Raw genomic sequence first — 14,990 nt, 5'->3', positions numbered from 1 at the left:
AGAACCTGTGCTGTGGGTGGGAGATATAGACAGATAAAACTGTGATACCTTCAACTCTACCTGCGACTACATTCATGTCACCATCCAGAGCAGAAAGGCTTAGGGTTGAGAGTGGAACACGATTATTAACAAGGAGAGCCGACCCTCCATAGCCATCAGATCTGTCACATCTGAGAATATTAAAAAGTGGTATATTAAAACTGAGACTCGGGGTAAGCCAAGTCTCAGCAATTGAGCAAGCCAAAGGCTTGAATTTATTGAGAAGGAATATGAGGTCGTGTTTCTTATGCCACACGCTCCTCACATTCCATTGTAGGAATATTTGACGGGACGCCATTTTTAATATTTGAGAGCAAGTTAACTAGTTGATAGGCAACGTTGGACGGTATTTGTGCATTATTAGAAGATAAAATTGTACTTAAAAGTTTAACAAGAATTTCTATCAGTGATGAAGTATTATTATCGACGAATGGGTTATTTAAAGCGCAGCCATCAGGCTGTGAAGATGCAGGGGAGTTAATGATTTGCTGATGAGCAGCTTTATCGTAAGAGGGAGATAGAGGGGCATGGGTCTTCGGCTTAAGAAAAACGGTTTTGCGATATGACTGAGTGGGGGCAGGAACTGCTTTTGTAGCATTCGCGTAGTTGCGAGAAACAATTGGGATAGTTTTGCTGGCCTCAGCATATGAGAGGGACTTCTCAGCCATAACGGTCTTAATGGCCTTCTGTCTGCCCAGCTCCGGGCAAGATTTGCTATTCGCAAAATGATTCCCCGAGCAGAGCACACAAAATGCCTCCGCCTCAGAAATGCTGCAACCATCACCAGGGTGATCATGGCCGCATTTACTGCAGCGGGGTTTAGACCGGCAAACAAGTTCCACATGACCGAACCTACAGCACTTACGGCACTGGATGGTGGGGTAGACATACTGTTGGACTGGGAGGGAAGTATAACAACAGAAAACTCTTTGTGGTAATACCTGACCGTCAAATGTTAGAACACATGTTTCTGTTGCCTTAAATTGTGTCACTCCATCAATCACCACTTTCCTATTTATGCGTCGCACTTTTAGAATTTCACCACAACCTGAGGGGACTTGTAGATACCTTTGAGCTTCCTCTTCATTTAGATCAGTGGGCACACCGGTAACAACACCCATGCGAGTAATGTTGAAAGTAGGGATAGACGCAACAAAACTATTTTTAGGAAGGATGTTATTAATAATAAATGAATTCGCATCCTGAGGGGATTTGAATTCTACCGACACACGGTTCCTGCCAACTTTTTTAACGCCATCGCGGACAATGCAGGTTATGTTGTGTTTTTGAAGGAATATGCCAAAAGTAACTGGATGCAGAGAGGTACCGGTGTTAGGCTGGGGTTCCAATCGAGAGACGTGTACAATGAACGGAGCCTTATCAGTAGCAGAGTACCTGCTGCGGCCAATTAAATTCTTTAGTTGTTTCGGTGGCGGGGTTGACACGGCAATGTTTGCATCATCTCCGGAGCGTTTCCTGGCATTCGAGGGTGATGAGGTGAGGGAGTCCGCGATGCTGCAGGCAACATCGGCGAATTGGGAGAGTGGGTAATTGGGGGAAAGAGGAGCAAATGCAGAGATGTCGGGAGGATCGGGGTCGGGGGGTTTATTGAGTTCCATAGTGCTTGTTAAGCCTAGTTAATTACCTAAATAACACTACACTACTGGTAACAAACACAAGGACAACACACAATCACAAAAATAAGTCACAGAAGATCACTAAAACACTGAAAACAGCTGAAAATTCTAGGCACACGTGCTTACCAAAGACACTCTGTGGCGAGAATCCAATGAAAGTTGTTATTTTTCTAAATAATTAGGAATAAACGCACTCTGTTGACACTGGTTGACACAGAATGTACTAGCAGTTGACAAGTGAAGCAATGTTGCCACAATCATCGATTTTTAGTTCCAACTGTCACCGCGTCAGACTCTTTTTTGCCAAGCTGTACCAGATATGGCATGCACCTACAAACAGGAGGATATCAAAAGTAAATGTCACCATTTTACGCAACCACAAAAATATTGTTGCCCCTGTTTTCAAATATATTTATCTGCTTAGAAAGAGTGAGACAGAACTATGTTGCATAGTTTGTTTCATATTTCGCCCATATTTATATAACTATAGATACGTCAATAACAACACGGCGTCTCCTTATAATTCTAAGCTCGATGCAAACGATCCATTTCACAGATAAAATACGGCTCGAGCTCCCATCTCTAATATTAAAAAGGCCCAAGGTGGCAGACAATAGCTAAACGCAAATGGTTTTTATAAAAAGGATCCCTACTATTTGGTAGATCACTTCGACCAAATAGTAGGGATCCTTTTTATTTACTGGATAGTCTAAAACTTTGATTTCTTAGGCGCTCGCTAGGCGGTCAATGAAATTACGCAATTGTGGGAATCGTCTTTTCGGAGTGTAGAATTAATATTCAAAATTGCACTCAAAACAATAACTTGAATTTCACTGTATTTACGGTAAATTCTGTACAATACATCATACTTTCAGCCAAAAGATGTCAACCGCTGGACAAAGGACTCCGCGACGAAGGTTCACTGTTTTGCACAATATACTTTGCCCAATTTCATTGATCGTCTAGGGAGCAACTAACAAGGACCGAGTAGTGCTCACTGCTTTTGGTTTTCTGTTTTTTTTTATTACATCTGTGGAAGACGTTATGTATGTGGATTGTGCTAGGGTGGTTTCAGAACGGATTTTTGTGAAATGGCGAATTTGTGATTCTTGTGGATCAATTTATATTTTATTTGAATAACAATTTTATATGGAAAATATGCAGTATTGTGAACTATATCATTCTGTGAATTGTATTTAAAATAAACCATATCTGTTAGTAACTCTGTTCATAATATGATACACGGAACCAGTTGATTGCATTTTTGTCAAGTGTTAGGTTTCCTCGTGAAACAAAATCTACATAGGTAGGCACCGTTTTCAATCATTATTATAAGTATTGCGTTGTAGTTTGTCTACTATGTTAGAATTATACATAAATCGATACTTCCCACTACTTTATCTATATATAAGACCCACATACATTCATTCCAATTCATATGTAGGTCATAAAAATAATACACAAAGTATTATACCTGATATTGGTCTAACTTTTACAAACCATCTCAGAAACAGGAAAGTCAGTGCAGCTTCTGTTATTTTCTATTGATAATGATTAAATTCCAGTGAGTCTTATAATTGTACAGTTAGTATTTTAGAGATACAATTTGTATTGAAAATTCAACTTTGCTAAGTTTAGTTTAGCAATGAAAGCAAGCTACAAAATTTTCCTAAGTGAAATGCAAGAAAGAATATAGATGAGAGCAAATACACTTTATTTTAGGATATAACTATGAATAATAATTGTGGTGGAGTTGGGGCTGGAGCTGTTGGCGGAGGAGGTGGTGCTTATGATGCTAAGATAGCTGGCTTGTACGACCTGCTCGACACTCTCGGCTCAGGGCACTTTGCAGTGGTCAAACTAGCCCGCCATGTCTTCACTGGGGAAAAAGTTGCTGTTAAAGTTATTGATAAAAGTAAACTGGATGATGTTTCCAAATCACATTTATTCCAAGAGGTAAGGCAAATAATATTAACTGTTCTGGTAATTAATGATTGTTAAATTGATTTATCAGACGAGGAGATAACATTACTTATATTATATGGTTCTGTGGCAGATATGGTTCACTGTAGTGCGCATCTCCACAATACCCTAATTTACTTCTGGTACCACAGTTATTTCTTCTTTTTATTTACCACTCCCATTTATTCTCCTCATGAACTATATACTTCCTTATGTACTACCCCCTATAAGTACTTAGGGTACTCCCCTTATACACATAGTACCTTATCGTCATGGCTGGATCAGCAGATTTTGGCATTTGGAATTGTTATACTGCATGTTGTCCCTGTGGGAAGCCGACTCCAACATAGTTGGGAAAAAAGGCTTGGAGGATGATGTTATCCCTGTTTTTGTTGCAGGTTCGCTGTATGAAGTTAGTCCAGCACCCTAATGTAGTGCGTCTGTATGAAGTTATAGACACACAAACTAAACTATATTTAATACTAGAGTTAGGCGATGGTGGTGACTTATATGATTATATTATGAGACATGAATCTGGTTTGTCTGAATCTCTTGCTCGTGATTACTTCCGTCAAATTGTTCGTGCAATTTCATACTGTCATAGGTAATAAGCTTTTTATATATATACAATAAACATATTTTGTAACCGGACTGTACATAATATACTTACAATTGTTTTGTTTCTCAGGTTACATGTTGTGCATCGAGATTTGAAACCAGAAAATGTAGTATTCTTTGAAAAACTAGGTGTAGTAAAATTAACTGATTTTGGATTTAGTAATAAGTTTTGTCCTGGTCAGAAATTGGAAACTTCATGTGGCTCTTTAGCTTATTCAGCCCCAGAAATTCTTCTTGGTGACTCGTATGATGCCCCTGCAGTTGATGTGTGGTCACTGGGAGTGATACTATACATGCTTGTGTGTGGCCAGGCTCCCTTTCAAGAAGCTAATGACAGTGAAACATTGACTATGATTATGGATTGTAAATACACTATTCCTCAACACATATCCAATTCATGTAAAAGGTATGATTACAGTTGGTTAATAGTTTAATGTGTTTTTAAGAACAGTTAGTTTTTTCTAGTTTAGTTGTCACGTTAAGAACAGTTATGCTGATTTATGTTCTGTTGGTATCTGTGATTGCAACATGTAGTTTTTAAAGAACAATTTTGCTATTTCTAATCAAGTAAATTAATAAAGTTTAAATTTCAAATTCAGTGTACTGTACACAACCACATAAATTCATACATACAAAGCTCTTTAATCTATTTTAGAAATAAAACAAATATTATCAAGTAAATATCAATTGCTTTACATTGATGACCTTCCAGAGCTAGGAGGTCAACCAACATTAATGAATATGTACATTTGAATGACATACACTATATTCATGTTTCATTAATTTAAATAAACATCTGAATTATTTATTTGAAATTCCAGGCTTATAGGTAGAATGTTAGTAAGGGAACCAGAAAAACGAGCGACTTTGTCGGAGATAGCCACTGATCCGTGGGTTACTGCTGGTGAAGGGGTCACAGTTGAGGACTTTGACACTCCTTTAGTGGCTAAGGAACAGCTTTCTGAAGATGATCGCTCAGCTATAGTTCAAAGAATGGTGAATGGCACCATTGCATCCAAAGAGCAGATCTTGGAGGCTCTAGAGAAAAATGAATACAATCACATTACAGCTACCTATTATCTTTTGGCTGAAAGAAAACTAAGATCTAAAAGGTAACATTATTTGTAAAAATAACTAATTATAAATTAAAATAGTGTAAGGATAACCCATAAAATAAGAATACCACCTGTTTCAATGTCTTTATTACAATAAAGTATAACTATGTTGAAACTGCTTGATGTGCTGTGAAGGCGACAGGATGGCACAATACGGCACTTGACATCCAGTGGTTTTTATAAGTCAGGATTTCTGTTCTCTCACGTTTCCACCCGCGTCCCGCCCCTGTATTTAAAGAGTCCATTCTCTAACTCTAGATTATCCTGTGAACCAAATATGGTATACTTTAAATTGGATCATGTAGTTTGGTTTCTTCACATTTATATTATTACTATGGTAATATTTTTCGGTCATTGCAACCTACAGCCTATGTTTACCGGGTATAGGTTTAGGTGAAGTCGATTTGTTATTATTGAGTAAATGTAAAATTTTTAAGTGTCTGCTTTATATTTCTGTTAGATACTTTAAAAAAAATACACAATTTCAGAATCAGGTTTAAAAATAAATTATTGTTTTCCGCAGACAAGAGGCGACACTGCGAGCTCGGCGGCCCGAAGCGCTGAGCGTGGCCCGCGCCAGCCCCGCTGCCGCGCCCGCGCCCGCGCCGCAGCGCTGCCTGCTGGCGCCGCCGCTGTCCGCCGCGCCGCGCACCCCGCAGGACGTGCCGCCGGTCAGTGTCCGCCGCCGCGCGCGTGGGCGCAACCGAGCGCTCACGCTCACACAGCATTATGTCATTGATATGTTCACAGCGCTCCCGGAAGTGCAGTATCGTCCGCGAAGAAGAAGATGACGAGGAGGGCGCCGTCGCCGGCGGGTGCGGCGGGCGCGTGGTGGACGCGCGGCGCGGCTCGCGCTCCGAGGGCCGCCTGCACCTCGCCGCCCGCGCCGCGCACCCCGCGCCGCCCGCGCAGCCCGCGCCGCGCTCCGCCCACCTCGCCGACAACCTCACCAAGGTCAGAACTCTGTCGCGACTCCCGGCTCTGTCACCCGACGCCCGGAAAATGCGACCGACCGAATTATGCCTTGCCGTAGGTGAACTTGGATGACGAAGGCAGTGCGGAATCGACGACACGCGGCGCTCCGCCGCCGGCGCCCCCGCCCGCTCGGCGACAGCGGCTCGAGTGCCGCCGGCGCCGCGCTCGCGCCGGCTCCTGTTCCTCCTCAGATCTGTCCGACGACGATTCCGAAAAAAAGAAGCGCGCCGCGGAACACGCTGACGGACCGCCGGAGCGCGCTCGCCGCGACTCTCACGACGACTCCAGCGACAGCCAGGAGCGCGGCGGCGGCGCCGGGGCGCTGGGCGGCGGCCGGGCGGCGGCGCGCGCCCCGGCCGCGGCGCCGGCGGCGGCGGAGCGCGGCGGCGGCGGCGCGGCGGGCGACGGGCGCGCGGGCGGGGCGGCGGGCGCGGCGGGCGGGCGGCGGCGGCGCGCGGCGCGCAAGGAGTCGCGGCTGCGGGAGTCGCGCTCGCTGAACCGCATCGCGGAGGTGGAGGAGGCGAGCGGCGGCGCGCGGTGGGCGGGCGGCGGGCTGGTGGCGCTGTGCGGGCGGCCGCTGCTGCGCCTGCTGGCGGCGGCGCGGCCCCCGCCGGCCACGCGGCGGCTGCACGGCCTGTGCTAGCCGCGTGCTCGCGACCGCGCTGCTTAGGGCCGACGCCTCATGTTCCCGCCGACCGTCGTCTTTTTGGGCAGTTTTGGAGATTATTTATTCCGCCGGCGGTCCCTGCGATATCACCACCGCTCGATCGACGGTGATCGATTTCCGGATATTTATTTGAAGTACCATTGATGGACATTTTGTGCCCTAGTCGTCGCTACTTTAATCGCGTCTAGAGGAAAAAGTATTATCGTCCGAGTTATCATCGAAGTGAATAAGAATTAAAAGCTGTAAACGGAATTCTACTATCTCAAAATAAGAGACCGTCGTTATCGGTTTTATGCTGTCTGGTATTTGAAATGTTTTTACTCATTGTATTTTTATAAAGAAAATCCTAACAGGTAAACAGGGTTTCAAATGGTTCAGTTTAAGCGTAAATTCAAATTCATGAGCGATAATGGTAACACGATAACGAAGGATAACAAACTGTTTTACTTCTAGTAGTACATTATCTATTGACTGATTCACTTTCATTATCATGATTATTCTTGACTATTCGAAATATGTAACAGGGTTTTAAACATTTGTTTGATCAACCAAAAAGTTTTATCTCATCACTCACTTCACTACTGTTTTACACCTTGAAATGACTGCCGGAGTTTATATAATACTGGTTTTGTTTGTACCATATTTATGACAGATACAAGTAATCAAATACCACCAACACAACTTGTAGCTATATCATTGTACCTACATCTCTTTTCGCCCATCAAAACTCACTTGACTCACATTCAAAAGTACACCCTCCTTGTTTCTAAAACATATGATTACAATAGCTTAAAGCCTTTTCAAAATTTAATGATAACATCGCGTCTTCATGTCATCGAATAAGTACTTATTTCGATTGCTACCATTTTTACTAATAAGACCATTGTACAGCTTGAGACAAACAATTAGAAAGAGTTGCTGTTGCTGAGGACACGCGCTTAAGTCTTATTAGAGCCTGGCAAGCTCCTCGTTTAGAACTCTCACACGGTCCACGCGGGGAGCGAGACTTTTTATTTTTAGGGTTCTGTGGCCAACTATTTTAAATATGCCATGTCTGTCGGTCTGTATGCGGCTTAGCACAGGGACTCTACGTATTAGGATGCTTAAATATGGAATACACAATATTTAACGACAAAAATAAACTTAATTACCTATGGCACTTTGTGCTAAGTCCCCACGGCTACAAATCATCCTGCATAAAACTAGTTTAAGCTGACCGTTCAATTTATAGAAAGATCATAATATAAATCAAATCCAAGACAAACAGATTTTTATAGCTTGATGTTTAGCCGTGTGTACATGATTCGGAGTAGCTCATTGGAAATAGAAAGTAAAACCCGTTTTGATGGTGATATTAATTTTTATACGGAGAGTTATTTAATTAATTCCTCCAAAAATAATATTTTCACTTAACTGTAGATCTTGTGTTTACTTTGTTATTTATATTATTTACCTTCATCAAAAGAACAAAATATTTTGACTTCATTATTTTAGACACAAATCGGTTTCTGTCGTGCATGCTTCTTATGTTTGACAGGTTTCACGTTTCTCAATCAATTGAAAGTTTTACGGAACCACACACTTACTAACAACTGGCTTTGCATCCTTAATTGACTCTCATAATTAAAATATAATATAATCTAATTGTAAAGGGTTACTATTTGGCTTACCTTCATTATACAAGGTTTTAATTGCCAATATAGCTATTTCATAACCAGAAAAAAAAAAAGAAATATAAATATACATTGTATCTTTCTCGTACTAATTAGAAGATCCCTTCTTTAATACTTAGATTTTTGTAATATTTATACGCAAACTGGTAAAAAATTGAGCTCTTAGGTCATTAGAGGTTTTTGTTATAATAATCGTTAGGTTTTGTCGCCAAAAATTATAAGCAGCGCAAGAGCTTAGGATTTTATCCAACACTGTGTATTTTAAGCACATAAATGTATGTTTTAAATTTGACTTACGAAATGTTTTTTACATAATTTTCTTAAGACTTCCTGTATCTGTATATTTTACTACCTCGTGTATTCCAGAATGTTATTTATTTCTATGTAGGTATAGATGGACCTTTAAAAAGGATAAAAAATAAAATTAAATTAAAACATAGAAAAAGATCCTGAAACATAACAAAAACATGCTCAAAAATCTTTCATAAATCTCGCTGACTGTACCACAATGAGAATAACATTCTGGAAGATAATATTGCCATGATGAATACTTTACATAAGTGTTGTTGTGATTGTAAAACTTTTATCCTACAACAGTAGCCTGTAGTTGTGTCAGTAAACCTCGAAATTTTATTTAAGGTGAATGCTTCGACTGCTACTGTTATGTGTCATAGAACACTGTGTAGCGGATGGTTTTTTTAAGCACGAATTATACCGCATGTAAACCGAAGCGAGCTGCAAAATAGGTACACGCGTGGTAAACAGCTCCAAGCCTGTGTCCAAGCGTGGGTCTTCCAGAGTAATTGGCCCACCAAAACTGTGATTGCGAGTTTCTCTCTTTTCGCATGAATCTATCCTCCGCGTGAACATTAATTAAATTCCATATTCCTCAAAATCAATGAATAAGCGCTTTGTATTCTTTAGTCATCCTAAATGTATGTCTCAGGTACCTTTAATATAGACAAAATACGCGCTGCGCCCAAGTAATGCAAATAAAAAGATCTATGAATAGCTTCACAGACTCACCTGTACCTAACTCTCAAAAAGTTGACGCATTTCATAAATGTTTAGCTATATTAGATTGTGCAAATAAAAATGTTTATAATTTGTAGAGTATAAATATGCATCTAGAGAATGTTTTTTTTTAAGTAAGTTAATGTTGTGTATTTAAAAATCTATGTACATATTTAAATTGTTGTAAATAAATAGTCTATTTCAAATATAACATAATTAAGTAACTTTTAGTTATCATAAAAAAGCAATGTCGCATACAATATTTTACTAGGTTGACGTTGTGAAAATAACTACACTATAAAGTTGGTTCATTTGGCACTTTTGATAGTGGTGCTCTAAGTTTGCAATAATTATACCCAGACCAAAGATTTAAAGAAATTGTGTGTTAATGCATTTCCTATTCTTGTGCTGTTCGGTGCCAACTTAAATATAAATTGTATAATTATGGTAAAATTCAGATGTGTGTGAACCACTGTTTTCCTAGTATATTTTGTGTCGGTGCTTGTTATTTAAATAATGGTCGAGATTAATTAATATTTGGAGATATTATTAAAAGTATAAAAGTAAAAATCAATAAAATCCTTATTTATTTATTATCATGTCATTCACCTAATCCAAAGGGTGACAGAAGAGGGATTATCTGTCGTATATTTTTCATTTCAGAAATTGACTTGTGGAAACCATCGCTATTAGTCTCCAGGCCGGCGAACAATTTTTTTTTTTATACAAATACATTTAAGACTTTGTGAGTGCCTTCCTTACGATAAGTCCGACAAAGTTTTCGAATGCGCAAATTTTGGTGCCGCTGCGTTTTTTAATGCTTGACTCCTGGAATTGTCGATATGACGTCACTATGACTCTTCGTACATACCTGTTTCATTTTTTGAGATTCGTTTAATAAAGTTAACTAGAAAATGGTGGTCAACTTGTCCGATAAAGATCGTGCTGCGTTTGGAGTGTCCACCATCCTGAAAATGTCGATATGACGTCACTATGACTCTTCGTACATACCTGTTTCATTTTTTGAGATTTGTTTAATAAAGTTAACTAGAAAATTGTGGTCAACTTGTCCGATAAAGATCATGCTGCGTTTAGAGTGTCCACCATCCGAAAAATGTCGATATGACGTCACTGTGTCTCCCCATACATACATGTCGGACAAGAATAACAATGATAGATAACATTATTCTAAATGCAAATATGGACTTGTCCGACAAATACATTGAGTTAAATAGTCAGTTCGACAAGAAAATGAGAAAGAAATATTACAATTGGAAGAAATTTATTCTTTTTGTCAATTTCTGACTTAAATATTCACGTGCATTATTTAAGTATAATTGGCATACTACTTACCAATTTTAATTACTATTTTAGAAAAAGTAGCCTGACTAAGACGTATTGTTGATAGTTTATATTATGTTAAGGAATAATATCCAACATCTATTAATGGACTATATATCAATCAAAAGGTCTTTTTAAGCGCAACATTTTGTCTCAACATATCACTTATCAATTCTTAGTATTTTAGAAGATATAGCCCAAATAAGGCGTATTATCGATAGGTTTTACTATGTTAGGGAATAATGTCCCACCTCTAGGTATGAACCATATGTCAATCGAAAGATCGTTTTAAGCGCTATATTCCGTCTTAACATACCACTTACCGATTCTTAGTATTTTGGAAGACATAACTGACCTAAGTAAGGCATATTATTGATACTTTACATTGTGTTAAGGAATAACATCTCACTTGAAGTTATGAGCCATATTTCAATCAAAAGATCTTTTTAAGCGCAAGGTTGTATTAGCATAACTCCGACAAATTGTTAGTACTTTAAAAGCTAGAGCTTTTCTAAGATTATATTATCGGTAGGTTCTGTCAAGCTAATCCATTACTTCTTTAGTAAAAAAATATATATTATTTAAAAAACCTTTGCAAATGAAACATTTCGTGTTAACATACTTCCGACAAATAATTGTTAGTAGTTTAGAAGCTAGAGCTTATTTAAAATTATAATTATTGATAGATGTTTTCAATTAAATAAATCCCATCTCTAGTAATGAGTTATACATAATTCAAAAGACGTTTTTAAATGCAACATTTCATATTAAAAAAACTTCGGCGAATTGTTAGTATTTCAGAAGCTAGAGCTTATATAAGATTTTTTTATCGATAGGTGTTTTCGAGTTAATAAATCCCTCCTGTAGTAATGATACATATATCATTCGAAACGACTTTCTAAATGCAACATTTACTATTAACATACTTCACACCAATTGTCAGTACTTTATACCAAATCTTAAAATATATCTATATTTTCCGGACGGTGGACACTCCATATGCAGCATGATCTTTGTCGGACAAGCTTACCACAATTTTCTAGTTAACTTTATTAAACAATTCTCAAAAAATGAAACTTGTAGGTATGTACGAAGAGTCGTAGTGACGTCATACCGACATTTTCAGGATGGTGGACACTCCAATCGCAGCACGATCTTTATCGGACAAGTTGACCACCATTTTCTAGTTAACTTTATAAAACGAATCTCAAAAAATGAAACAGGTATGTACGAAGAGTTATAGTGACGTAATATCGACATTTTCAGGATGGTGGACACTCCAAACGCAGCACGATCTTTATCGGACAAGTTGACCACCATTTTCTAGTTAACTTTATTAAACGAATCTCAAAAAATGAAACAGGTATGTACGAAGAGTCATAGTGACGTCATATCGACAATTCCAAGAGTCAAGCATTAAAAAACGCAGCGGCACCAAAATTTGCGCATTCGAAAACTTTGTCGGACTCATCGTAAGGAAGGCACTCACAAAGTCTTAAATGTATATGTATCAAAAAAAATTTGTTCGCCGGCCTGGGGAATATATAGTTCGACTAGAAAAAAAGACTAGTTTAGTGTACATTTGTGAACAGTTAACTTTGCATTTAAAATGCTTTGTATTTTTAAATAATTTTCTTAACTTTTGTAATTTTATAATGTAGCCGCCTTTGGACAAGCAAAGCTTTTTATTGACTTGACAAGATCTGTAGAAAAAGTGCTCGAGCTCGAGCTCGAAGTATGTTGACTACTTACTTCAGAAATGCAAAGTTGTCCCGAACTCTATCGTCGTGCCATCGACATATTTATAACACCCGTATACATTGAAACGAATAAAATAAGCCTAAACGCGAGGTATCTGCTACACAGTCAAGGACTTCCCTCAACTGTATTTTGAATGTATCATCGAACTCTGGTCGGCTCCGTTATCTCATCATCATCATCGTCAGTGACCTTTTTACATCTACAAAAGATGCTTTAAGCTATCTCGTTATCTCATCAAGTCATTAATAAATCGATAATTTAGTGAGGAAAACACTTCTTCTTGTAGGAAGATTGGACACTATTCGTACCCCCAATTTTCTATTTTATTCTTATTTTTTTAACCGACTTCCCAAAAAGGAGGAGGTTATCAATTCGGCCGGTATGTTTTTTTTTTTTTTTTTTTTTTTCTATGTATGTACATCGATTACTCCGAGGTTTATAGACCGATTTACGTGATTCTTTTTTTGTTCGACTCGGAATAGCTGCCAGTTGGTCCCATAGTCATCAGGTCAGGATCTGATGATGGAAACCCTGAGAAATCGAGGGCAACCTTCGAAAGTTGTAGGCATACATAGGGTAAAAACTTGACACTCAGGTGTACGCCTAAAAGCACTATTCAACTGTGAAGATTTGGAGCTGATCTGATGATGGAAACCAGAGAGGGTCGAGGGAACTCGACAACTGAATATGTGAACTACCTCGTGTTTGGGCTTAAATTATTTGTATTGACAAGACCTTTGCAACAGTGAAGGTTTGGAGCTGACCTGATGATGGAGACCAGAGAAAGTAAGTCGAGGGAACTCGACAACTGAATATGTAAAATACCTCGTATTTGGACTTATATTCTTTGTATTGATGAGAACTTCTCACTTGTATGGATAGTGACAACTATTCGTATCACTGAAAAGCTTTAAATAAAAAACTTTTTTACAAAAAAATTAAACCGACTTCCCAAAACACTAACCGTCTTACCACAAAAACTTTTAAACGTCAGTTTATGCCTTGTCTAAAAAAATGACAAATTATGACGTTGACATATGGTTCATTTTGCAGCCAAATTTTTTTTAGACAAGTGTAAAACAGGGGTTTAAGTTTTTGTAGTAAGGCCATAAAAAGCAAAAAAAAATCTATTTTTAGGTGCATCGGCCTAGAAGTCGGTGGCAAAATTAACTTAGTAACATCCATTAGACACCGACTTCTAGGCCGATGCACCTAAAAATAGATTTTTTTTTGCTTTTTATGGCCTTACTACAAAAACTTAAACCCCTGTTTTACACTTGTCTAAAAAAAATTTGGCTGCAAAATGAACCATATGTCAACGTCATAATTTGTCATTTTTTTAGACAAGGCATAAACTGACGTTTAAAAGTTTTTGTGGTAAGACGGTTAGTGTTTTGGGAAGTCGGTTTAATTTTTTTGTAAAAAAGTTTTTTATATGAAAGAGTACCTACTATAATTTCCAAATGATCCCATTATCATGTCTAAGATCTGACGATTAAAACCATTACAAATTGAGGGCAACTGTCGTTGGGACCACAAAAAGTGAAGGTGTCGAGCAGGGGCCCGATTCTCCTAATTTAATATTTTCAAAATCGAATAGAAATCGAATCGCAATATGATCGCAATAGCAGTTTTAACCATATCGTGCATTCTGCTACTAATAAAAGACCAATCGTATTCGATTGACATTTGATTGGTGTGCGATTGGTCTGCTATTTTGGTAATTTTGGTCTATACGGTAGTTTGCTGTACAATCATTTTGCAATCGTAAATCATTTGCAGACAAAATGATTCATTATTGAATCACAGAAAAGGATAAAAACGTTTATTTCAAAGAAAAAATAGCGGAATGCCACATACGTTTCAATCGTAATCGAGTCGGGATTGGATCGCAGTCGAATCGAGTCGAACGTCAATCGAATGTTGCTTAAGTAAAATTAGGAGAATCGGGCCCCAGATGATTATGGAGACGACAGAGTCGAGAAAACTCTTCAACAATAGGTACCTATTTTCTTGTGTTTGAGCTATTTTATTCGCATTGACGAGAACATTTAACACAGATCATCTCTGAGATGATTTTCGACTGCCATTGCGGGTTCGACATTGGAGACAAATGAGGATATTTGGTGGATTTCAGGGAACTCTTCCCTTCTTCCATCGCCCCATAATTCGTCGGCGAAATAAACTC

The 14,990-nt window shown here is 38.8% G+C and overlaps 1 protein-coding gene across 1 annotated transcript; it reads left to right on the top strand.

Moving 5' to 3' along the window:
* The first annotated feature begins 2,726 nt into the window (after nt 1-2,726).
* Nucleotides 2,727-10,274, top strand: LOC124635066 (SNF-related serine/threonine-protein kinase-like). The gene is made up of 8 exons (XM_047170848.1): nt 2,727-2,982; nt 3,399-3,632; nt 4,037-4,242; nt 4,327-4,662; nt 5,078-5,368; nt 5,895-6,042; nt 6,122-6,325; nt 6,405-10,274. The coding sequence occupies exons 2-8, from the start codon at nt 3,408-3,410 to the stop codon at nt 6,987-6,989; spliced, it is 1,995 nt and encodes a 664-aa protein (XP_047026804.1). The 5' UTR covers nt 2,727-2,982; nt 3,399-3,407; the 3' UTR covers nt 6,990-10,274.
* The last annotated feature ends 4,716 nt before the right edge of the window (nt 10,275-14,990 follow it).

Source organism: Helicoverpa zea, chromosome 12 (assembly GCF_022581195.2).
Source record: "Helicoverpa zea isolate HzStark_Cry1AcR chromosome 12, ilHelZeax1.1, whole genome shotgun sequence".
Taxonomy (NCBI): Eukaryota; Metazoa; Arthropoda; class Insecta; order Lepidoptera; family Noctuidae; genus Helicoverpa; species Helicoverpa zea.
Note: the sequence above shows the minus strand (reverse complement) of the source record. Positions and strands in the feature narration are given on the sequence as shown.

Bases quoted from the DNA above. Each gene is read 5' to 3' on its own strand.
- LOC124635066 (XM_047170848.1), top strand. From the start codon at position 3,408: ATGAATAATAATTGTGGTGGAGTTGGGGCTGGAGCTGTTGGCGGAGGA. The intron at 6,043-6,121 runs GTCAGTGTCCGC...ATATGTTCACAG, and splicing joins CCCCGCAGGACGTGCCGCCG to CGCTCCCGGAAGTGCAGTAT. The intron at 6,326-6,404 runs GTCAGAACTCTG...GCCTTGCCGTAG, and splicing joins TCGCCGACAACCTCACCAAG to GTGAACTTGGATGACGAAGG.